Source organism: Alosa pseudoharengus, unplaced genomic scaffold, assembly GCF_046254945.1.
Source record: "Alosa pseudoharengus isolate Yale_2024_CS ecotype anadromous, Long Island Sound unplaced genomic scaffold, YU_APseudo_1.1 YU_APseudo_1.1_scf_2, whole genome shotgun sequence".
NCBI lineage: Eukaryota > Metazoa > Chordata > Actinopteri > Clupeiformes > Clupeidae > Alosa > Alosa pseudoharengus.
The window spans coordinates 33,479,754-33,504,674 of NW_027468663.1; the positions used below are offsets into that span (position 1 = coordinate 33,479,754).

At 41.8% G+C, this 24,921-nt stretch overlaps 3 protein-coding genes and 1 non-coding gene across 9 annotated transcripts; 2 read left to right on the forward strand and 2 right to left on the reverse strand.

The window, feature by feature from the left end:
• Positions 1-1,607: 1,607 nt before the first annotated feature.
• ptpn9b (protein tyrosine phosphatase non-receptor type 9b) lies at positions 1,608-13,465 on the forward strand. 4 transcript variants are annotated; one of them, XM_076294697.1, is made up of 14 exons: positions 1,617-1,671; positions 3,350-3,423; positions 3,537-3,680; positions 3,867-3,956; positions 4,150-4,274; positions 4,418-4,523; positions 5,804-5,914; positions 6,062-6,753; positions 6,870-6,966; positions 7,107-7,176; positions 10,143-10,221; positions 10,430-10,580; positions 10,694-10,901; positions 11,068-13,465. In XM_076294697.1, exons 3-14 carry the CDS (start codon positions 3,627-3,629, stop codon positions 11,289-11,291), a joined length of 2,007 nt encoding a protein of 668 aa, XP_076150812.1. In that variant the 5' UTR covers positions 1,617-1,671; positions 3,350-3,423; positions 3,537-3,626; the 3' UTR covers positions 11,292-13,465. The 4 variants fall into 4 exon arrangements, with proteins under 4 accessions (XP_076150810.1, XP_076150812.1, XP_076150811.1 ...); XM_076294695.1 differs by lacking the exon at positions 3,350-3,423 and having other exon boundaries at positions 1,608-1,671; XM_076294696.1 differs by lacking the exon at positions 3,350-3,423 and having other exon boundaries at positions 1,638-1,668.
• A 1,472-nt stretch (positions 13,466-14,937) lies between these two features.
• On the forward strand, positions 14,938-15,011 carry trnai-aau (transfer RNA isoleucine (anticodon AAU)). Its single transcript has one exon. It is a non-coding gene; the product is annotated as a tRNA-Ile (tRNA).
• Positions 15,012-15,209: 198 nt separating this feature from the next.
• On the reverse strand, positions 15,210-19,633 carry exosc9 (exosome component 9). Of its 3 annotated transcripts, none has more exons than XM_076295964.1 (12): positions 19,508-19,633; positions 19,191-19,285; positions 18,647-18,766; positions 18,165-18,267; positions 17,356-17,493; positions 17,175-17,257; positions 16,726-16,858; positions 16,533-16,621; positions 16,229-16,375; positions 15,799-15,953; positions 15,640-15,704; positions 15,210-15,497 (listed from the first exon to the last, which is right to left on the reverse strand). In XM_076295964.1, exons 1-11 carry the CDS (start codon positions 19,571-19,573, stop codon positions 15,646-15,648), a joined length of 1,188 nt encoding a protein of 395 aa, XP_076152079.1. In that variant the 5' UTR covers positions 19,574-19,633; the 3' UTR covers positions 15,210-15,497; positions 15,640-15,645. The 3 variants fall into 3 exon arrangements, with proteins under 3 accessions (XP_076152079.1, XP_076152078.1, XP_076152077.1); XM_076295963.1 differs by having other exon boundaries at positions 15,210-15,465; positions 15,799-15,956; XM_076295962.1 differs by having other exon boundaries at positions 15,799-15,956.
• Positions 19,634-20,332: 699 nt separating this feature from the next.
• Positions 20,333-22,146, reverse strand: LOC143133474 (serine/threonine-protein kinase pim-2-like). Its single transcript, XM_076293235.1, has 5 exons — positions 22,060-22,146; positions 21,618-21,848; positions 21,066-21,243; positions 20,516-20,692; positions 20,333-20,424 (listed from the first exon to the last, which is right to left on the reverse strand). The coding sequence occupies exons 1-5, from the start codon at positions 22,144-22,146 to the stop codon at positions 20,333-20,335; spliced, it is 765 nt and encodes a 254-aa protein (XP_076149350.1).
• Positions 22,147-24,921: the final 2,775 nt, after the last annotated feature.

The following is a 24,921-nucleotide window of genomic DNA, read 5'->3' on the forward strand; positions in this document are numbered from 1 at the left end:
TATGCAGGGCTCTCAACTCAAGTCTCATGAATTGACCGTGAGATCTCACGTGACCTCCCGTCACACATGCCTTTTCTCACGCTTCCTCCAATGTAATGTAATAATCTGATTATTAAATATGAGTTGAACTGACAAGGGAATCTGTTCATTTTGTACATGTACTTTGCAGGTCACATGTTTTATTTGTCAAAGAGTGATTGAAAAACTAAACTCATTTAAGCTACCAATGTCTTGCTTTGTATTTGATGAATTGTCACCTTAATTCACACAGCTTGTATAGATCAGACTGACTGAAACAAAATAACCTAAACAAAGATAGAACTGAAGAAGAAGGTTACACTTAAACTGATTTTAAACAAATTCCATATTGACAATACTATCATCACTATGCATAAATATACAATAATGGACGCATTACCTTTTTTCATGAACATGACATAAAAAAAGCCCATTTATCAAATAACACCAGTGGACTGATTATTCAGACTGATCATTTAAAAATGCAACAGTCAAGACTAGAGAGCAAAATGAGCATGCAGATAATGGCATAGGGACAGAAATGAGCATGCAGATAATGGCATAGGAAGACAGCAGAGTGAAGGGCATTCCCAAGAGACAGTGAAATTGTCAGCCAGATAGTAGGTCCTTATGCTCTGTGTACATTTATAGATCATGTGCCCATGGGCTATTCTTAATGTTAGTCTACAGTAGGCCTACACCTCTACTCTCTTTCTTTCTCTGTCTCTTTCCCTGTCCTTGTCAAACAAACACACACACACAAGTATGCATGTTATCAGGTAATTGGCAGCCATAATTATATATTTTTTGCCAATAAAACTGTCTAATGGCAAGTGACCAATGAAGGTCTAATACCAAATATAAGTCCCACTACCCTTGAATATAAATCTCACTGCAAATGTGAGAGTCCTGGAATATGGAAGGTAAAGGCATTTTTTTATTTACTGTGTGGTACTTTATCTCTTGCTATAGCACACTGGTATCACATAAACATGTATTTGTGATTGCTATGCTCATGTGTAGAGTCCATGCCTTTTAACCCACCGTGTGGGTCTAGAACAGGCATGCCCATGTGTCCTCAACCAAAAACTGACGAAGATCCATCTAGTACTAGTATTTTAAGACAGATTAAATATTATTTATTTTCATGCTCTGCTTTCTTACACAGCCAAGACACAGGCTACAGTGTCAGCCAGACTCAGTAGCCTATTCTAATTTAGTAAAGTTTTAAGTGAATAGCTGGATCAGTTCCCACTCAGTGGACTATATGTAGTCTAATGGAGATTGATCCACTCTGACTTGGCTGAAGAGCACGGCTGGATGAGCCTGCTTTTTAGGCGTACAAAGGAATGGGGATGTTTAATACTGTTTTCCACTGTATGGATTTAACACATTCAACTCATTTGACACCTCTATATAGTCTGTCTATCCTTATTTTGGTGATCTAACATCTAACCAAGCACTTGGCAGTGACCTACCTCTATGTTGCATAACTGTTTAGAGATTCATTTCTTCACATTTCCCAGAACAACACGCATTTCACTTATCGGGGGCGCGCAACTTGCGCGTGCGTGAGGTTTGTGGGCGAGCCCGTAGCTACGACGTTGCCGAGGCTTCAAGATGGCGGAAGCCCTGACAACTCAAGAGGAGGTGGTAAGGCACAACTAACAGTTTTGTACTTACGTTGTTTTTTATCATGATGGGCCATTTGCTCTTCTCACCACCAACATGTAGATTATTGTTGTTATTTTGATACTGAAACATATTAGTGTCCTTTCTAACTATTGAAAGTCTTCCCGAGTAGCTGCGGCCCTTTCGTGCTATTAGCATGGTTAGCTAGTTAGCTGGCTAACCAAGTCCCGTATGAGGCGCAGCAGTCCTCTTGAATTTAGGCAATTTAGCTAGTTAGCTTATTAGCTAACATTAGCTGACTGCTGATTAGCACGTTGTTGTGTCTGATATTTTGTCAGATACGGTGTTTTAAGCCTTAATCGTCCAATTTCTGTAAAGGTGTGCTGTTTCAAGATGTTTTGTTATGTTCATAACGCAGGAAGTGTTGACTAACACCAGTACCTCAATAGTGTTATTTTGGTATTAAACTTGGCAGCTAACAGTTAAGTGATTGAGCCAAACATCTTCATACCGTTACCCTATAACGTTACTTGGGAAACGAAAATGTGCATGCAAGCTTGGTCCGTCTGTAATAAGGCCAGGTAACCTTTATCCACTATAGTTGGTCCTGATTTCATGAATTCAAATGAAATCACAGACCACCTACTCTTCATTGGCGTAATGGTAGAAAATGGCATGTTAGCGAGTAAAGTTGTTGAAGACATGACTTCAGGAAAGCACAATTAACATTAGCTAGCGTACCTAGCTACTGGGCAAGGTAACTTGGATAGCTTTGTGGTTGTCAGTCACCGGGTGTTAATGGCTAATGGAACATCATTCATGACATCCCCATGTTTCGCTGAGCTTCCTGGATGAGTTGACGAATGTTTCCTAGAATTGCCAGATCTGGGTGTTGTACGTAGAAGGTAGGCAGACTATTTAGTTAGTGCTCAACGGCCTCTCTAGTCTAGACTGATATGAAGGCCCACAAGTGAGACTGAATTTGAATTGAAAATACTACCCCCCCCGGTGTCATAAAATGCACGACAAACCATCCTCGTACTGAAAAGTAATGTTTCTATTACTTCCTTCCAGTAGTTTACATTGACACGTGTGAGTAGAAGCAACTACGTTATGTTTTCATCTGGTTAGTGCAGGGGTTCCCAACTTTTCTGGCAGGTGGCGACCCTAATCATTCAGATGTTGCGAGAGAACGCAACTCATCTTTGGTGTAACATCCAGACAAGAGCGGTTCTTTAATTTTTCCCCAAATGTCCTTGCGCGCCTGGTTGTTTTGCTACTTTGTTTCGAACATTGATCAAGCATAATTCTGTCAATCAAACATCTCATGCAGCCTTTTACTTAGATTATAATGAAGGATCCGTTACTTAACTTGAATATCATGGGGGTTTTAATATTTTTTTTATTTAATGTATGTATATTTTAATGTAATGTATTGATCAATTTTAAGATACCCAGTATCTCAGGCGACCCCATTTGAATTTCAGCCCCCGACCCCAAGGTTGGGAAACGGTGGTAGTGGGTCACACCTTTGTAACTGGGGGATGGGGCGGAGGGTCTGCCTAAGATGTTTAAACATGTAGGCGTTGTAGCCGTGATACTTGCTTTTTTAGTGGTGCAAGTGTAATAGATGTAGTTATTTGCCTATTTATTTCTTGGTATTGTTATAATATTGAGGGCATCATTATCCTTCCTGTAGTTTGCCTAGGTTCAACAGGTGATGTTACGTTTCTGAACAACTGACAAATGTGAAAGAAAATGACATGAACTTGGGTAATTGATTCCATTCTTGTAAGTGTTGTTGAATGCTAGCCATAACTGGGTTGTACATAAGCACATGGTGCATTGACCTCTGTGTATGTTTTTGTGTGTGTCCATATGTGAAGGCTGTGGAAGAGTTCCTGACAGAGTTGCGGAGTCGGGAACACACACAGAATGTTGTGTTGGTGTCTGAGATCACTGCAGTGAAGTTTCTTATGGCACGCAAGTTTGACGTGTCCCGAGCCATTGATCTCTTCCAAGCCTATAAGGTAATAAACCTACAAACATATTCCAGAGCTTTCTTACCAATCCGAATATAAGAGTCATATTATGAAATGTTGATGTTAGCACTCTACTGGTTCCCAAAACATTTTGCATGGTTTGATATGGTGTGCATTGCAGCAACATCTGGTGTGTTATGTGTTTGTTTATGTGCTTGTGTGTTTATCTTTCAGAATACTAGAATAAAGGAAGGAATTTACAACATAAACCCAGATGAGGAGCCTCTGAGAACAGAGTTACTGAGTGGAAAGTTCACCGTGCTGGTGAGTGACTTAGAGTGTGTGTGTGTGTGTGTGTGTGTGTGTGTGTGTGTGTGTGTGTGTGTGTGTGTGTGTGTGTGTGTGTGTGTGTGTGTGTGTGTGTGTGTGTGTGTTAGGACCTTTGTAGTGAAGTGAGAGTGTTTGTTGCAGAAGTGCAAGAAGTGATCTCCTGATGTGTTCTTGTAATCATGCACAGCCTGGTCGGGATTCTAAGGGTGCTGCTCTGGCTCTATTCACCGCTCGCCTCCATCGGCCTGAACTCACTACCCATAAGGCTGTGCTGCAGGCCATCATCTATCAACTGGATAAGGCCATTGAGAGGTACAGAATAGCGCCTTCATACCAAAGAAAATGACTAAATATCACCTGTACACTTACACCTCAGACTTTCAATTGTTTTGCTCTTTGCATTTTGCACACAGTGAGATTCCATTCCGCTTCCTCTTCCTCTCTGTCCTCTTTAGTATTCAGACCCAGCGGGATGGGCTAATATTCATCTATGATATGACCAACTCTACGTACGCTAACTTTGACTACGAGCTCTGTGTCAAGATCCTCAATCTACTTAAAGTAAGCAGTGTCACTTCTGTATGATTTCAGTGTGTGTTTTGTGTAAAGAATATCCCTTGGGTGAAAAGGGCAGATAAAGGGTGAGGCACCTTGTGTTGTTGGCTGGTTGTTCTTTGCAGGCTGAACAGATTGATCTATCTTAAAGGTGCAGTTTGTGATTGGAATCTAGTACACTTTCTCTCCAGTTCAGCTAATTGTTCCTTGTGATCCTCTGGTTGTTCGGTGTGCTGACATGGTCTGGCGCTGTAAATTGGAAACAGAGTGGTTTGGATTGAGCCATGCACTAATACAGCCAATCAGCATGTGGCTCAATGAGAGAGACACAAAAGGGAGGGGTGTAATCTGATTGGTTCTTGAATATTAATTACGTTTAGTTAGAATTGCATATTGGGCCTTTAAAGCGGCAGTGAGGAACTTTGATGTAAATCCAGCAGTGTAACTACCACACAGGGCACACAGATGCCTTGCACACACCAACATAAGAACAACTGGCACTGTTAAAAGCTTGTTAACTTGTCTGCAGATGGCATTGGAGGTATGATGGTAGATAGCAGAAATTCAGGGTTTTTTTTTTTGGGGGGGGGGGTGTTTAGTGACATTTGACTCCGATTGACATGCAAATTACTGAAAGGTTGAACTGTTACGCTGACACTCACACCTGCACATAATAAAAGCTAAAGGTCTCCATACCACACTGTAGCTGTGGGCTGGGAAAGAGCAGAGATCTATATACAGATCTGCTATAACTCTGAGAGTTTGCAGGGTGACATTAGTGGAATGGTGATAGATGTGACAAACCACTTGTCTGCTGAACTGTGTGTTGGACTTACTTCATATTTGAATGCTTGTTGACTTCCTAGCAGCTATGCAGTAGGCTAAGCAATCACACATAAGTTGACAGTGAGAGAGGAGTATGACTTCGAGCAGTCCAGGACTCGGTTACAGCTATGTTAGGAGAATGCTCAATACCACAGTCAGGCTGATTAGTCTAATAGAGGGTAGCAGAGATGTCAGCATGAGCACCTCTCTGGAGCACAATGTCATCTTTTATAGTCCATGCCCATACCAATGATCTTTTGAGGGAACTGTTCAGGTTGGTGACTTGCATACTCGATAGTCTTATATATGGATGCATGAATCAGTGGTTATCATCAGTCCATATGTCAATTAATCGATGAGTGTTCTTAATTATACAAATCTGAATTAGTACCTGAATTAAATCAGTTACTTGTCATTAATTCATTAAAACTAACGTCTGTGTTTGTGTCCTGGTGTTGTAGGGTGCGTTTCCTGCCCGGCTGAAGTGTGTGTTTATCGTGTCCTCTCCACTGTGGTTCAGGGCACCGTTTGCTGTGCTGCGTCTGTTTGTACGGGAAAAGCTGAGAGAGAGAGTAAGCCCTGCACTGACTTCCTTTACAGTAACCCTATATTATAGTACTTCAGCGGAGGTTCCACCCCCAACGTGATGTAAATACTGTTGTGATGACCATTACATGTGTAAAGAGATGTTTGTCCTTTTGCCCTGTTGTCCATTGTAGGTGTGCACCGTTAAGGCACATGAACTGGCCAATCACATCCCAGTGTCCTCTCTTCCTGAGCATCTGGGTGGGACCTTAAATTACAGTCACATGGCCTGGGTCCAGTCCTGTTTCAACACTGGCTCTGCCAGTAACCATAGTGACGCCAATGATAACCCGGACTGTGTAGGTAACCTTCTGCGTTCCTATTGGCCAGAGCAAAATGCTGCCCCTCTGGACGGGACCAATGCCAACTTGCCTAATCACCGAAGCCCAGCCAATCACACACAGCACTGGAATGGCTCTGCCCTCCAGGGGCGTGGTCACCATCCACCTCCGCAGTCTGACACCCCCCCTGACACACCCATACACCACACACACACACAAAACATAGTCGTCACGGAGACCGAGTGGGAATCGGATGGACGAATTCAGGACAAACATGGACAAGGAGAACGAGAGGAGGAGGAGAGAGAGGACGAGGAAGACGGGGTTCCCCCTCTGCCACAGAAATCCCGCCCTCCTCCCCCCTCCCACAGCCCCCCGTCGCTGCCGCTGGAGCTGATGGAGGTGTCCATACACATGCCCGAGCTGGGGGGCATGACCGTGCACGAGTTGGTGGCCCACGTAAGGAGGAGCCGCAAGAGAGGCATCTACCAGGAGTACGAGCAGATCCGCAGAGAGCCACCCACCGGAACCTTCACCTACTCAAAGTGAGCCCAGACTCTGGGGACCCGAGGTCTTGATGTCCATAGATTATATGGTGTGCTATGGTGTTTGTGTGAATGGGGGTGTTTCAATGTCTCGTCATGTGTTTCTGCACCTACAGGAAGCCTTCCAATCAGATCAAGAACCGTTACAGCGATGTCCTGTGCCTGGATGATTCCCGTGTCAGATTGACCACTCTCGATGAGGAGGACGACGAGGTGGGTATCAACCACTAGCTGCACAAGTATGATGGCATCTGATGGATGGCATCTGAGTAGTTATTGAGGCCGTCGGCATTGATTCCTATAAAGTCTGTTTGTTTGTTTGTTTATTTATGTATGTTTGTTTGTTTGCTCAGACCACCGACTACATCAACGCCAGCTTCATGGACGGGTACAAGAGGAGCCGAGCCTACGTCGCCACTCAGGGTAACAGTTCACCCCCTTACTTGGTCCTATTTCTGGTTTGCATTCTCTCTGATGAATAGGCTTTGTAACGAGCGTAAATTTGCTAATTGTTTTCAGTGCACTTCTTTTCGTCTAGGACCAATTAAAACGGTTATTTCAGAGTATTTGTCTTAAGCACTAAGAGCTGTCTTATGGGGCCTGTGGACAGGAAACCTCTTTAAGTGGAAGCAGGCTTTAAAATTGGCACCCACCAAATGCGAGTAAAAATCTGCATTGGCGAGTAAAATAAAGCACACGTTCTGCTTTTTTGCTGTGGAAAACAGCTGATGGATTAGTCGGATCAAGCGAGCATAGGCTACTGGTTAACGGTGACATTAGTCATCAGATTAACACAATGTCGTTTGACAAATGCATTTATTCAGGAGAGCTCAGTGTTTGATTTTTCATGCCACTGAAGTAAAATAACATGTTTTTAGGGGAATTGTTACCGTGCCTACTTAGGCTACATGTTTTGAACATGGTGTCATCTGAGTGTTGTGACTACAAGGTGTTTTATAGGAGAAAGAAGTAAAATTGGAGAAACGAGGGGCTAAACTGTACTTTATCGATTTCAAGTGTGCGCAATTACGTCTGATATTTTGGGGAATTCTTCACCCGTTAGTTACACATGCTTCGACATAATGATTTGTGTAGGTTCATTTCCAATGAAGTAAAACCATTTAGTAAATCTAAATGTGGAGTCTTATGGCTGACACGTGTTCCTTTGATCCAAAAAGTCTTCCAGTTGTGTTACGTTTTGAAGATTTATTTAACAATAACATGAACATTGTTGTTGCATCCAGGTATCTATACAACTTATCATAACCTAATAATATAATGTGGTACATAATACCACGACACAACACGGTCAGGAAACTTCCTATCTTCCAAACAGCCAAATCCAATCTTTACATTGATAATTGTTCCTATGCAGCAATTAACCTAATGTCCTAAAGTGACTGGCACCTATTTAACCACATATCACCATTGCAGTGTAATGACTTAAACAACGAAGCGAATTAATTATCTATTAGCGAATTAATCTGCTATTAATTATTAATTAAACATAAAATTCACATATGCAATAGCAGACATATTGGGCCTACAATTTGTATTAGCCTATCTGATAGTCAGCAGTCATTACACAGCATGTGGAGGAAGAAACTACTGCACTAAATCATAGAAACAAGTGACTGATTTAAAGTGCACCTCAAAATGAACACGGAACATAAAGGACAACATAGATTGTAGATCAGCTATACACCGTTTTTTTTTTTTTTTTCAATAATGGCAGTTTTGCTGCTTTTTTCTTTTTTTGGTTTTTCTGTTAATCCGCCATTGGCAGACTGGTTTAGAAATAATTTAATAGCCAGAAATATGCCTGCCCTGCCCTAATAAAGAAATATTTGGTTAACTGCGAGTGAATCCCGTTTGCAGCTGTAGAAGAAATGTATACGCCCTGGCTGTCAGTAGACGGAGGGGGAGCGAGCGCACAGTCTACGAACGAGCAGAAGCTGCAGCTTAGCGATTTAAAATGGCTCAAAACCACTTTGTATTAAGTTTTGATGATGACTTAAATGACTTAAAAATGACATTTCTAGAATCAGAGAATGAAGAACACGTCAGGTTCATTAAAAAGTATTTTCTATGTGTCACGAAAGACTTCAGAGGGTGGGTTACAGTTAACACGATAGTACCCAAATTTCAATAGCCACAGAATGGACTTCGTTTGGTATGTTTTAGGAATCATTAGCCTACATGCTTTAGGCTACTTCAGGACATGGCTGCCGTCACCAGTATTGTCAGTATTGCCACGGCAATACTACTTTTCAAAGTAGTATTGCCTGGCAATACTAGTTTTCATACATGAGGTTACACTAATAAACAACGTCACAAACTGCTGCTGCGCTGCGCTTATCATCAAAGTGTTTTTCCCCATGCATTTATTCTACTGTCAGTGACTGACGCGAGAGAAGTAGGTTCTGTGTTGCGTTCATTTCAGTGACTGAAGCGAGAGAAGCGGTGAACTTGGTGATCAAAAAGTTTTGGATTTCATGTTGATCGTGAATTTAGAGCATTAAGTTACGTTGTGTCAGTGTAAAGTTAGCTAGCCTAGTCTAACCAAATATTTGTCTTACTGCCATACAAATCTAAACCACAGTAGGCTCATGTTAATCTAATGGGCTTTGAGACATCTGTTTTGTCTTGTGACAAAGTGTCCTGGTTCAATTGTTTCCAGTTTCATAGAAACAAGGGGCATTTGCAGGGGCATGTGTAGAGACTGCTGCCATGTCACTGTTAATTAAAGTTACAATGTTGTCACAGTAAACGGTAGATCTGTGACATTTTTGCCTTGTCTTTGTTCTGTTTTATGTGTCTTATATTTGTTCATTTGGCAGACGTGTTTATCCAAAGCACCAATAACAGAAGAATAGACTTGTTTGAGTATGTAGCCTACACTATGTAGAAACAAAGGGAGACTTTCAAATCTACAGTCTACTGAAGGGCCATCTTTGCATTACGCTGCTAAAGACTTGTTAAGGACACGGCACCGGAAAGACCAGACCATCTGCAACACACTCCTACTGTGTACGAGTTTTGGTGGAAAATTGTCTTGTAATGATGTCAAACATTATTCATCAAATTTAATCAAACAGAACGTAGTGATTTGCAATTGCATAGAGTCATCTTCATGTTTTCAAATCCATCCAAGGAGTATTAAGCGTTTAGAAATTGTGTGGGCAGAGGCGTTTTCCCATCAAAAGCAAAATCCTCCTTTAATAAACATGCTGACGGCCTGAAGAAGTCTATTTCCAAAGTAATTCCCGAAAATGAACCTGTGCTGCGGTTTGAACGAGTGCACATAGAAAGAATCTTTGCAGAGACGGTCTTCTTATGACTTGCTGAAACGTGTGTCTTTATAGTCTGTCTACTTGTGTTTGTTTAAGGGCCACTGCCAAAAACATTTGGTGATTTCTGGAGAATGGTGTGGGAGCAAATGGTCTTAATCATCGTCATGACCACCAGGTATAGTACATTACATTTGTTTGTCATTGTATAACATATTTACAACCATAGCAAGTGAATTTGCAAAACAAGACACTAAGATACTGATTATTTGAATGTGATTTTATATCACCTGGTATTGTGATTAGCAAGGTGATCGTAGAAAGATCTGTGACCAACAGATCTGTTGTCTTAATTCGAGATCTGTTTGTTGAATGTTTGTGTGTAGAGTTGTAGAGCGTGGGCGTGTGAAGTGTGGGCAGTACTGGCCGCTGGAGGTTGGCCAGACCGAGGACTATGGTTTTTTTCTGGTGAAGAGTGTCCACACTGAGACTTTCCAGGACTTCAAGCTGACTCACCTGGAGCTTTACAACAACCAAGTGAGTGCAGAATAATGTCCCACACATGTCCATTCAGTGGTGGCTCTCTGAGGCCATGCTGACTCATCTCTGGTGTTTTGATGACCTCTTGTTCTGTGTCCTTTGTTCCTCAGACCGGTGAGACGAGGGATGTCTCTCATTACCTATATTTGAGTTGGCCTGATTTTGGGGTTCCCAAGTCTGCCTCGGCCATGTTGGACTTTAGGGCTCAGGTCAAAGAAAGGCAGGAGGCGGGTCTACGTGCACTAGGACCTCATTGGACAGGACCGGCTGGAGGTCCCCCAATTGTGGTGCACTGCAGCGCAGGCATTGGCCGCACAGGTACTCCCTGTCTCTGCTCTATAGCCGTGACAAGCTCTGAATTTGGAAGCGCTCAGGAAATGTGCTCTGCTCAGTATTTCCACTTGAAGAGATGGATCCTCTCCTTGTCTAACGTATCCTATTCGTCTGTCTTGTCTTTCTGTCCATCTTCTATTGTGCATCTTAGGTACGTTTTGCACATTGGACATCTGCCTGTCCCGTCTGGAGGACATTGGGACGGTGGACGTGGAGCAGACGGTGCGACGCATGCGGACCCAGCGAGCCTACAGCATCCAGACGTGGGACCAGTACTACTTCTGCTACACAGCGGTCATGGAGCACGCCCAGAGGACCGGCCTCATCCCCCCCCTCGAGTGGTCCGACGCCGAGCTGGAGACCGACAGCGAGTGATCCAACAGAGAGAATGTCGTGAAGTGAGAGGGACAGAGAGCGAGAGGCGGAAGACAGAAAGGACACGCAGGACACAGACAGGCTACTGGGAGCGCGACGACAGGAAGCCAGCCTCGCTCTGGTCCTCACTGCCCTCAGTCCAGCCTCTCAATAAAGCTCACTGCCTCTGAAGAGTAGGGGAGGTGGAGAGAGTGAAGGAGTCATTGGTCCGGCCGTTTCAAGCCTTTATTTTATGTTTGGTTGTGAAGGACTGACCTGAGTCCCGATGATGGGAACTGTGTCAGTGGCGTGTTTTTACCAGTTGTAGCATTTTTATTTTTAAAATAATGACTTGCACATGTGAATGGCAAACTTGAAAGAATATTACCCACTTTTTACCCCACCCTCCTTTTTTTTCTTCTTTTTTAGTTACTTTTTTTGTTACCTCGTTTCTGGTTTATCATACATGATTTGTTCATTTCACACAGTTTTTTTGTGTGTGAACATGAGTGAAACTTGAACTGGTTTCTTTGTTAGGACATGATGGCTGACTCTGTTGGTCGTCCTATGGCTGTTGGACTTGGTCCTCCGTCTCCTATGTCTTTCCAGCTTTGGTTTTTGTATTTTGATTATCATATGTGCATATTTAAACTAACCTGAAAGCCAAAGTGATCACGTGGAATGCTTGGATGTACCCTTAATTACAGTCGTGAGTTAAAACCCATTGTATATTCTTGTAACATACATTTATATATTGTGCATAACAACCTTTGAAAAGCCTTGTTTTAAGTAATAGACTTGACATTGTTAAAGAAATATATGAATATATATAAATATATATGAATATATATACAAATATTGTGGGCTAGAATATGAGATGTTGAAAAGGAGATTGAGATATATATATATATATATATATATATATCAATATATATCTCCATGGTGACCGTGTGTATTGGTCAGACCTGCATCATTTGAATTTGTTGTGTGTACATTTCTGTGACGATGCCCGTCCTGAACTCCGCCTTAAAACAAACAGAAGTCACTGCCTGCCTCGACTGACAACCCCCAACAACCCCACGCTTCATCCCCCCCCCCCCTGCTTTTATTTCTCCTTTTCCCTTCATCTGTTGTTTCTGACACTACTACTGTGCAGTGTTGTGGCGAGGTTGACGCTGCCTCTGATGTCTGTGCCTTCCTGCTTGCCGTAGCACGGTGTTGATCTTCTTTAAGCTCAGGGGTTTACTCTACTGTTTTAGTGTCAAGCCTTCACCCCCAAACATTTCAAAACAAAAACCTATCACGTTTATTTTTTCTCTCTGTTATATTTTATACAGTATACTGTATTATATCGTTTTATTTATGTCTTTGTAAAATTTCAGCAGTATTGAAAACTGAATGAATGTTGGTACGGTACTAAATAGCAACACAACCAATGGAAATTTGTAATTTGATAAGCTAAACAAATCAAGCAAGAAATGGAAAGATGTCTGGCTGGTGCTGGTTGGCTTTTGACTCTGCAGTGACTTGTGACTGCGTGGTGATCTATTTGACAGAACAATGATGAACTGCCATCAAATACAAAGCCCTGCAGTGATTTTCAGTCTGTCTGTTTATGTGCCAGATGAGTTTTGTTTTGAATGGAACGGAGAGGGGTGTGAGGGTAGAGAGGAGAGCTGAATGTTAAGGAGTTGCAGTGTTGCACCTGTTACACGCACCTGCCAACTATGGTCATATTTACCTGCTCAACTCTTGACTGTTGCCATGGAACTGAGCCCATGACCTCCACTGGAGCCTGCCTGAGTGGCCACTGCCCACCCTGCTGCTGGTGTGGTGGCGTAGACCAGAGCGTCTGATGGTTAGGGCTGGGGTGGCGCACTGGCCCCAGACGATTGAGAGGGCAGAGAGGACTCCAGGAGCTCCTGGGCTTCATTCTCCACATATAATTTGTCTATGACAAATGGGAATGCGATTTTTATGTTCTTTTTTTTTTTTCTGTGCTCAAAGATATTGTGATTGAATAATGGCCTTCCCCTGCGTCTGCATTAGTGTTGTTGTAGTAAAACTGATATTATTCTCAAACGGAAGTGTGAAGGTCTGCCTGTTCAGTGTTACTATAAACAGTTTAAAAAGCATCAGGACTGGGGCGCTTTCCACTGTTCTATACTCTGAATAAATCTATGTGAATTTTACAACATGATGTAAATCGGTATGCTTTATAAGAGTGAGAAAGGATTATTGAAACAGGGATCAAATGAAGTGGGTAAAACTCAAGCCAAATGAACACACACAGATGGACAATCTAGAATCAGGATATTGTTTGCTGTATCCAGGCGTTAGAGCAATAATTGCAACGTATAGTCATTTGAAGGGCAATAGATAAAAGATTAACACACTATTCTACCCTCCAGGATATGCAAGGAGTATGGAGGCCCTTCTCTGGTGCGGGTCGGAATATCCTGCAAATGCCTACTGCCTATAAGTATATACGTATATTTATACTATAAATGCCTATAAGCTTTCACACAGACATTGCCAAAAGACGCCAGTTACAGTTTTTGCCTATTACTTACACACTTTTTGCAGAATTTGGCTCATTGTGTCAAAACTCTACACACAGCAAAATAAGACCGCAATTGGAGATTAACAACTCACATCTATGCCAAAATGAAACACTGCAATCAAAACTCAACAATCCTTTCTACCATACACACATGCACCATTTGAATTACTCTTTCAAATCAACAGCAACACACTTGTGCTTTATATAAAACACTTTATATAAAATGCTGCAGTCTTTGTGTTTCTATTTTTATTGTCATTTTCTGTCTTTTCTCGGATTGAAACTAGATTTCTGAATAGAATTCTAGAATTTCTGCAGTAATCAACTGACATTTTTTGCAACAAAAGTTTTTACAAAAAACAAACCTTACAGAAATAAAGAAAAATAGTCAGTTATCAGTGCAGTACTGTAAGTGAATGTATTCTAAAAAATAAGAAATGTAGCAATAAAAACAATTACTGGAAAAAATGCTATTGAAAAATCAATATTTATCATATATTTTTTCTTGTATGTGTGTGTGTGTACATGTTGGCGGTTTGTGACAACCTTTAACTTGTGAAATAACAGCTTCCTTGTAAGAACTCACCGTGAACTGGGGGTCCTTTTATTTGTACGAGATCGCTTAGGGCCAGATGGAGACGGGCGCTGGTAGGGCTAATGTTATGAGAGTATTATATGGGATATTTTACGGGAAAATATTTAAACGGGAAGACAGCGGAAAAACGTTACATTACGTGAGAAACTCGGAAAGAACGGGGGGGTTAACGGGAGGTATGCTGGTTTCATGAGGTTGGGCCAACTGGACTGTTGGTGTGGTTTGCTAATGTTAGTTTGCATGCTTGTTAAGTAGCCTACGTGTGATGCACCATAGCAGATAAGTCCTTCGTTCTGAGTAGGCTTTGTGCTGTAGGACATTCTTGAGGCCATTCCATGATAGCTTTCATAAATGTCAACGGACACGCGCCGGATTCAAGTGAATTGTGTGCAACCCAATGTACATGTTAATTTAAACGTGCGATATGTTTCCTTCAATATGTGTCGCACTTGTGTCGACTCATTTAGCGGAAAAGGGTTATGACTGGTTAATGTTACCACTCCCAACATGGCCGGTTAGCTCAGTTGGTTAGAGCGTGGTGCTAATAACGCCAAGGTCGCGGGTTCGATCCCCGTACGGGCCAATGTTTTTTAGCCATTATACTGATTTTATTTGACTTAGGGGAAATGTAAGACAGTTCTGTATGAAGTTATCACTCAATGCCCTAACAATATTAATATCTGATTTTAAAAATATGGAAAAAAAATCCCCACTTTCATTGAAGGAAATTAAGTACCCCAACCAGAACAATTTCTTCTGACCATCAGAAAGGCAAGTCAGCTCTATGAAAGACACATAGCCTTTATTTACATAGGTATATTAGATACATACATGATGTAGATAAACACCAAAAAGGCATAAATATACATTTCCACATCCTTCTACCACTCAGATTACAAATATGAAAGTAATTTACTTGAAATCAGCATCTACTGCACAGAGCGTATGCATGACTAGAACACATTTGTTGTTGAATATTTCATCATCTTCTTTTTAAAATACTGTTGCCCTCTTCTGGTACAACGTAAGCACAGCATCTATAAGAAGCAATCAAAAGAGTCGATCCAAACTAGAACAAAGCAGACAAGATTCATTACTACTACATTACTAAGACAGTAATCAACATTTCACACCACTGAATTCATTCAAAGTTAATTTCTCCTCATCTACCAGTAGTAGCCATACATATTACCTGACCACTCTTCACTCACCTGTGGCTACTGGTTCAACATAACAACATCCTCCTCTTCACTATCTGAGATGACAACAACATCACCTGGAATACATACACAATAATTAAGGATATTCTAATATATTTATTATTGCATATAGCATATAAACAAAAAATATTGCTAGCATCTCCTCCATACCTTTCTTCCATTTTTTCTTATCTGTCCTTTCTTCCATTTCTCCTTCTTTGTCCTCCTCTTCCTCCTCCTCCTCCTCCAGGCCCCATGAGCTGGTTACGCCTTCACCCACCTGCCCAACCCCTACAGCATGCACCACTGGGGAACGTACCGCTTGGCTGCTTGCATGTTAAGGAAGACAACTGTGTCAGGGGGAATGAGCACTTGAGTGTTTCCCAAAAGCAGGCTAAGCAGAAGGAAACAAGTGGTATACTGCATTTCGTTGTCTCTGCACAATGACAATAAAGTTGAATCTAATCTAAATATAGCCTCACTCACATCCACCAAATACAGGGGAGAAAATCCCATTAAAGTTCAGTTCATACATTTCCTGCTAATTGAGTTCTTTATGCTTTATGCTTATTACACTTTTTACAGGATGGCCAAAGGATACGTGTTCAGTGGGACCTCTGCCTTACTGATGATTGCACTAGCCGTCTCCTGGATGTCCTTCATTTCCACTGGGGCTTCCTGTGTTTTCAGTGCAGTGATTCGCTCTTTAGGCAAGGACTCTGCAAATCCAAACTTGCCTCTGTCTTTCCTAAAATGATCAGAGTAAAGGATGTGATTAAAGCACCAGTCCCCATAAATGAATGAAAGCTTTTCACTTTGAGACACACACACACACACACACACACACACACACACACACACACACACACACACACACACACACACACACACACACACACACACACCTGGCTCTCTTGTCATTCTCCAGGGCTTTCTGGATGAGCTCTGTGATCTCAGACACTTTCACACTGGCGATCTTGCTGCAGCGCAGGACCTGGGATGGAGAACTCAAACGATTAGACCACAGATTTCCACGACTCATTATGGACTAACACAGTATCTCTGCCTCCATCCATCTCTCTCTCTCCCCACACACACCTGCTCCTTAAGCAACATGATGCCTCCGCTGGACTGGATGGAGCAGATCTCTCTGTGTTTGTTCATGGCGATGACCAGCAGACCCTCCATCACTCTCTCCTCACGGTCATTTGGGTCCACCAGTAAATAAGAACTGTGGCAGACCAGAGCTTTATTTTAATCCCACTCAACTCCATTTGATTTGTTATAGCCACTTTTACAGCTTGACTCTAACTGTAGCCTATAGGTGTTCCTCTTACAATAACAAATAGGAATAGGATTGTTAGAGAAGCAATGAATGGGATATTTAGTGAAGTCTGTTGGTTGTCAAGAAGATCAATTACTGATTACTGTTGTGTTACTAAATGAAGTGATGAGTATGTTCCCGCCATCTCAGTGGAAAGGATCTTACTGAGAAGACACGTAGTGGCTGTGCAAGAGTGCTGTGTGATTGCTTAACACTGACTCACCCTTGCTGAAAGAAGGCAAAGCTTACGCTGATAGGCATATGATAAATGCTTAGTGGAACAGGGTCTCTCTCTTCAGCTGTATGCTGCAGACACACACACACACAAAGACTTTTTCATAAAATCTAACCCATATATCATATTTCATTCTTTGTTTTAGTAATTTAGTCCTGGTGACACTCACCACAGTGACGTCTCGTCCCTGGATGCTGACCTCTGGCCGTCTGAACTGTGAGAGAGATGTGATGGCTGCTATGCTTACTGCGTCCATTAGATTCCCATCATGGTTCAACACGTGAACATCCACATTGATCCTCCACACCTACAAAGGACAAGAAAAGAAAAAAAAACTGCTCACTAGTCTCATACCATTTGCGGCTGCCGTTTTAAGGTGTGAACCATGTGACTACAGTAGAAAACAAACCTGGGCCAAAGATTGTATATGGCGGAGCAAGATAGTTTGTCATAGTTCATGTCTATGGACGTGAAATGGGGAGAGTCCTGTCTGCGTAAAGAGGCGTGTCGTTGACGTATTGATGAGCGTGCGTAGCAACCAGCCAACAGCAGCAAAATAAATGACAGGCGCACACCTGATATAAGGTCGATTTTCTCCAGACTGGAATGCTCGAAAATGCTACAAATGTACCTAAAATGGTCAGAAGGGTTTGAGGATCATGAAGACGTGCCCAAAATTCACATTCCTAACTCTATAGAACCAAGACCTTAGCATATGTGGTGAAATTCTGAGCTATGGCCATAGACTTCAATGGAGCAGTCGCTGCCTCTGCACTGCATAAAGGGAGATTTTGACCCCCCCTCGAGTGATCCGGGTTCCTGGAAGTGGTTCCTGATTAAATATCTTGCTACGCCATATACAATCTTTGCCTGGGCTACAGGACTGATAAACAAGACAAGGTTTATTACATAGAATGGCATGAGTGTCTGCTTCAGTTATGGGCCTAGAACACTTTAACTCTCTCGCCAGACCGATACCTTTTCTCCGGAGATGACACACAGTGACTCCATGTCAAAGCACTTTGAGGTCCGTAGGCAGCGCTCCAATTGTCTATTCAACTTCACCAACAAATCTGACTGCCTGCCAAACACGTATAGAAACACAAGCATTCAATAACAATTCCATCCTACAGGTTTCACAAGGTGACATGACTAAATAACACTCAGGAATGCCTGGAGTACTTGCACAACATTGCCAGAACACTGTCCAGAGCATCACACTCCCTCCACCAGCTGGTCTTCTTCACAGTACATCCTGGTATAGTTCAAAGGTACTGTCGATCAGGGAGACTTGCCATTGCATGTCAATTAAAGAGGGTTTGGTGGACAAGAGCTCTTTGACTACCCTGAAGTCAAATCCTCCATTTTAAGTAAAAACAGCTTGGGTCTTGGCACTAACCCTGTCAGTTTCTGAGGATATTCAGTAGACAGTCCAACTGACAGTTTTGTTCTTTATCTACCTGTTAGATTCAAATGCAGGCGAGGCCATTGGTGACAGCTCCACGTTGGTGAATAGGATCCCTTCTGAAGGACGAGTTTCTTTGGGGACAGCCAGTTCACAGGATACCTGCGACATGACCCTAAGTAAACACAGACAACAGAGTTGTTAATACCTTCTGCAAAACACTGATAAACATGAGGACAGTTTGAGCAGCTCTATCACTCTGTGAAGGCAGTAGAGCGGAGGGACCAAACCCCCTAAACATCATGAACAACACCTCTTATTCACTGACCACAATACTGGTTAGACAAAAACGATTCTTGCATATTATAACAGGTCATCATTTTCCCAGATGTAATTTCAGTAAACGTCATCAGAGGTCGTTTCCGCCAGCAGCCTTCTGGTTCTTACCTAGCCTACAACCAGAAACTGACCTCAGTTAGGAAAGTTAGGTGACTTCACCTCATGCTTCTTCATACACTTAGTCAGCTATTGACAGCTGTCTCAAACGTGCCCACCCACACACCAACATGATTGGGAGAAAGACCCCTGCAAATACTTACTTTGTTTTTCCAAGATCAACAATACAAAATCCATAGTCCATGCCAAACGTGATCTTGATATTTCTGTAGTCGTATGTTTCTCTTCCGTCCACCCGCTGAAAGAAATATTGGAGATCTAATATAGCAATCAAAACTATAAATGTGTACTAAAAAATACCTGACTGGGCGGGGAAGACAAACAGAGACAGATGTCTCGAACTCCATAAATATATTACTGGCACACACATTAGACTAGACTTCAGTAGCCTACGGAAACCTTTGCACAAACTACTAAATACATGCATGCTATGAATTGAAAACAGAAAACATAAGGATACCTTTCTTTCCTCTATCGCCTTGAGCAGAAATGTCCGCTCACAATTTGATAATGGTGTATCTTTCATTTTGTTTAAGTTAACGCCACTCTTTGAAACACAACCACGCTGTGTATGTTGGTATTTTGTATGAGGCGCGATCTAATGACGTTAGGAAACATTTCTTCTCTTGTTTTCACATCAGATAATAAACCAGTATACTGCCACCATGTGTTTCGGAAGTGATAGACTTTTACAATCTACAATCTTTCTTTCCATTGAGTGATTTCACGATTTCACTACTAATTCCGAAAATCAGTCAAAACATGACACCACGTATTATGTGCCAGTGCGCTGCCACGCTAAGCTATTTAGGCTATACTGATTCGTGGTGGCAATATTAGTCTTACCAATGGGGAAAAATAGCATGTAGCCTAGACAAGCCATGTCTGGTGGATGATGAGTAAATCTACCAAGAAGCAAGCATCTCTTTTACATGAACTGGTTCTCACATTTGACAGTTGTAAGCAGTGTTTCCAGGATATGGTCGGTAAATCCAGCATGATGCACATTTAATTGCATGTGAGGTATTTATTTATTTATTTTTAGAAAAATAACATGCAGCCTCAAAATATGAGCGTAAACTTTATTTTGTAAATGTTTTGACATACCTTTCTAATAATGTAGTAATATGGATCCATTAAAAATATATATGAATGAATGCAGGACAGGCAGTGTGTGTGTGTGTGTGTGCCTTTAAATGTAGGCTAGATGTTTGTGTCTGTGCCATGTGTCTTTGTATGTCTGTGAGAGTATCTGTTTGTATTATATAGCATGTGCCTGTGCCCTTCACTGTAACCAAGGATGCTGTAGAATGCCATCTAGAGTAGGTCTTCCTCTGGGCCGCTTGGCTAAGCAGCGTCTCATCAGGTCCTGACACTCTATTAAGATGTTTGGAAACTTATTACAGTCAGCAATGCATCCATTAAATATATACTTTGCATGTGTTTCTAATGTAGATGTGCGTCTTACGTCTGGAAAACTGCTGTGGGATGTACGGCTCACGGCCGATGATGTCTGCACGTGTGCAGAAGGGGTGCTCACCACACAGCATGTCATACAGCAGCACCCCTATCTGCCACACACAGGAGGGCATGGCCTCGTACTCCCCCACCAGGTACCACTCGGGCGGCGTGTACTGCATTGTGCCTGCACCCACACAAGAGCCACAACAAACCTGTCAGCAGCTGGACGACCCCACCAGGCCACACGCATGTTGAGTGCCATCATTAGGCATTTAACGTTGTCATTTATTTCATGACTAATGCTCTCATGTTCTCCATTTTGTACAATGACCCCATGTCAAAAACCTTTAAGTTTATCATATTGATAGAGACATACAGAATCTGAAGATCTGAAGATGAACATTTTAATAAAAAATACTGTATATATACTATTTCCTGTATATGTTAGATAATGACATTTAAATTACATTTACATTTACATGTATTCATTTAGCATATATACTGCTCACAATTCAAATAGTTTTGTGTCTGTGTGGAAATGTGATAAGTATTCATACCATAGAACTCAGTGCATGGTTCATTCTGGAGAATGCATCCACAGCCATAGTCAAGTATGCGCACACACAGGCTATCATTGCCCATGAGCACCAGAATGTTCTCAGGCTTTATGTCACGATGGAGAACTCCTTTAGAGTGAACCTTATTCATGGCCTCAACCAGCAGTTTCAGAATTAACTGTTTTGGACAAAACCAGACAGGTAAGACAGTTAGAGATGTTGATATGAAGCTACTCTACTTTGACCCATACCTAGACAGTTGGAGATGTTGATATGAAGCTACTCTACTTTGACCCATACAGGTAAGACAGTTGGAGATGTTGATATGAAGCTACTCTACTTTGACCCATACAGGTAAGACAGTTAGAGATGTTGATATGAAGCTACTCTACTTTGACCCATACAGGTAAGACAGTTGGAGATGTTGATATGAAGCTACTCTACTTTGATCCGTAAGACAGTTGGAGATGTTGATATGAAGCTACTCTACTTTGACCCAGACTTTAAGGCAGTACATTGCAGAGTCCATAACACATTTTCATGTGTATGCACCTTAGCCTCTTCCTCTGGGATTCTCCCGCCTCTCTCCTGGATGTAGTCAAACAGATCCAGGCAGGGAAGTGGCCTCTCCATCACCAACACGAGCTCGTCCCCCAGCTCGTACCAGTCCAGCAGCTGAACACTAACGCCGCTGCTGTCCGACCCCCTCTCTCCCTCACCAGCTCCCACCATCAGCAGGAGCACCACCTCCAGAGGGAACTGATGAAGCTGTCCATCCAGAACCTTTTACCCAACACACATGCACACACACACACACACACACACACACACACACACACACAAAGCAAAACATAACAGTAAGGAATGCAATAAAAAAATATTTTTTGCAGCAGTAATGCTTTTGCATTAGTGGCATACATGATTAAAAGTGTGTGAGTGATCATATTTCATAGGTGTGCATGAGTGTGAACTGGTCATCACTGAAATCACTCACCACTGATGTCCGAATCACCTTTGACTGCGGCACATGTTTGATGGCCACCTGAACAGAATAGAAACTTCTGAGTGTGTTGTTGCACATGTGTTGCACACTGTGTTATCTTGCTGCCTTTGTGTGTGTGTGTTTGTATGTGAGTGAGTGAGAGAGAGAGGAAGAGCAATGCATACTTACGGCCAGTGAGTCTTCTACTCTGTGTCCAGCATAAACAGTACCATATCCACCCTGACTCAGGCAAAGCGTCTGTTTGTATTTCCCTTCAAATGCATCTGAGAACATAAACACACATACACACACTCAATGTTGAAATCCCAGGAGCCAATCACAACCGCTTATCCAACATTAGGTGGGCTTTAGTCAGACAGAGGAGAATGATTGGCACCATTTTTTTACGCACATTACTGGTTCCACACCCAATGGCTGCACTGATGATGTCACTATTAAATAACATGGATGTATATGTTCTTTAAAATTGGGTAAACAACTGCATTTAAAAATGTTTTTCACAAGAAAGATGGATTTGCTACTTCTGAAAGGGTTCGGCAAGAGTTTAATGTACTAACTTAAATTAAATTAAAAGTTAACTAGTCCAGAGTCCAGACCAACTCTGAATAGAGAATTGGTTTGTTGTCCGCCAGGCAACTGTGTAGGCCATTGGTTCTCAAAGTGGGGTCCGCAGCACATTGTCAGGGGGTCCCTGACAAAGTTTGCTACAAAATATGAAATTGTCTTATATGGCGAAAAATGCTACAGTATCAGTATTTGCCTAATTGATCTGCTGATACGTTACATCAATACGTCAACACTTTACTATTAATTAACTGCCAACAAAATGAAAGTTATGTGAAGCAAACACTATGTGTTCAACACAATGGGCCTACATTTGACAAAGAAACAACAATCATTTAAAAAAATCCTACATGCTGTCAAAGTTTGCTAACATGACTATTGTGGTATTAGCACTCTATGTTTTTAAAATACATATAACATAAGCATCTAACAGAAAAAAAGGCTATATAGCTACATGATTAACTTGTTTTATGTGTTGCGATTATGAGGGGTCCTTGGAGAATTTTCCACTCCATGAGGGGTCCCCGGCCCACAAAAGTTTGAGAACCCCTGGTGTAGCCTACCTAAACAAGTGAGGAATATCAAAAGCTCTAAATAGAAAGAGCCAAATTACAGTTTTTTACAATTGTTTACACACGTTTTCAAAACTCTGTGTCTATTTTTCAAAACTCCACACACAAAACCCACAACTGCTCACACAAAATGCAAAATGCCTCAAATCTCCAGCAAAATGACACACAACATTCAAAATGTCAAAAACACATGTTTAAAGCAAACATTCGCCTCACATTACAAACACTTTTGTCATAATATGACATTTTGGATACATCATGTACACACTGTTGCTCAAAACCTAAAGCTCTTCTGTCTTAGGCTTTCTATATGTATTTCCATACAAGAGTGAAAGTTATGGTATCAATAAAGAAAAGTTGAAATACACAGTAAAAATGCAAGCAATATTAAAAAACCAAAAATAGTGATTTTTCCCAAATAATTTGCTGTTGTGAATACAGTATTTTACAGCAAACAAGAAAAAAAGCAAAGAAGAATACAGTGACCACCAGATGTACATGGAGTTTTGAAAACACTGATTTTTTTCCCCTTCTAAAGACAAGTGTGTGTGTGTGTGTGGGGGGGGGGGGGGGAGGTGGTGGGGGGGGGGGGTCGTGTACATTATGTATTCATAGGCCTATAGACCCTTTCAACTGCAGAAACAAACAATTCTACAGTAAGCGTTCCTAAGGCATTTCTGGAGGCACAGAAAAATGTATTGAGCTAATGGTACTGTAACATGGGGACAAACAAAAATAGAGTAAAAAGACAAATTTTACATATAGATATAAAGAGTATATCTATTCATAGACCTATACTAAGGCAATGATTGGATGGTGTTCAGTAAAGTAAAGAGTGTTTGCACATGTGAAGAGAAAGAGTGAAGCACTGGTGATTTAGTGTGGCATTTTGATGGGTTGTGTTTGAAGAACGAAATCAAGTTACTTCCTGTTAGATTTTTGTGTGTTAGGTAGAAAATTGTGAGTGGTGTTTTGCAAAATGTGTTTTAGTCAATTGAAAACTGAGTCAAACACTGAGAATTAGTGTATGGTTTTGCAGATTTGGTGTCGGGTTATGATGTTTAGAGGACATGTTTAGAAAATTGTGTGACAAGCAAAGATTTAGTGTGTAAGCAGTTGAAAAAAACTGTAATACCATCACCAATACCGTCTCAAGACTCAAGAGATTTCCTCTTATTAGCTAATTATTGCCAATGCCATTAATGCAGTATGGAGTGCTTGAAATGTGTGAGTGCATAGGTCCTTGATTTCCTCGTGCCTGAAACTAGTTAGCACCAGATCTGGCTGACCTGGGAGAAAGAAGACAAAGACCTTCATTCATTGCAACACCCTCAGGGTGAGAGGCAACTCAAAGACAAATATAAGCATCTGGAAGACCTCTGAGGAGAAACAATGGAGGAGAATCATAATAGGAAGTAAAGTAGCCTACACCACTATCACAGTGAGGGATGGAAGGATTGGGATGGAATAGTCCCCTCCTCATGACCCGTGCAGAACTGGCCATCACAATAAAAAGCAGGAAGTGCTCCAAGGGGTGCCTGCTGCGGTCAACATGTAAAGTCGGAAGTGATGAGCTAAACTCAAAGGCCATTACTTACAGCCAGGGCCTTTGAGTTTAGCTCATAACTTCTGCCTTAACTGACCCAATCTGAGTTCCTTTGGGAGTCCTGCAGAGCATATGGGAGAAGTTGAGACTGGTTTACAGTATGACCACCAA

What these genes read in the sequence shown, in the direction of transcription:
- ptpn9b (XM_076294695.1), top strand. Translation starts at nt 1,639, where the DNA reads ATGGCGGAAGCCCTGACAACTCAAGAGGAGGTG. An exon ending in ATCTCTTCCAAGCCTATAAG is followed by an intron (nt 3,681 to 3,866) that starts GTAATAAACCTA and finishes TTTATCTTTCAG; the next exon opens with AATACTAGAATAAAGGAAGG. An exon ending in AGCCTACGTCGCCACTCAGG is followed by an intron (nt 7,177 to 10,142) that starts GTAACAGTTCAC and finishes TGTTTGTTTAAG; the next exon opens with GGCCACTGCCAAAAACATTT.
- exosc9 (XM_076295963.1), bottom strand. Translation starts at nt 19,573, where the DNA reads ATGAAAGATACACCATTATCAAATTGTGAGCGGACATTTCTGCTCAAG. An exon ending in GAGAATGACAAGAGAGCCAG is followed by an intron (nt 16,376 to 16,532) that starts GTGTGTGTGTGT and finishes TGATCATTTTAG; the next exon opens with GAAAGACAGAGGCAAGTTTG. An exon ending in TAAGAAAAAATGGAAGAAAG is followed by an intron (nt 15,705 to 15,798) that starts GTATGGAGGAGA and finishes TATGTATTCCAG; the next exon opens with GTGATGTTGTTGTCATCTCA.
- LOC143133474 (XM_076293235.1), bottom strand. Translation starts at nt 22,146, where the DNA reads ATGTGCAACAACACACTCAGAAGTTTCTATTCTGTTCAGGTGGCCATC. An exon ending in AGGTGATTCGGACATCAGTG is followed by an intron (nt 21,849 to 22,059) that starts GTGAGTGATTTC and finishes GTTGGGTAAAAG; the next exon opens with GTTCTGGATGGACAGCTTCA. An exon ending in ACCATGCACTGAGTTCTATG is followed by an intron (nt 20,693 to 21,065) that starts GTATGAATACTT and finishes GTGTGGGTGCAG; the next exon opens with GCACAATGCAGTACACGCCG.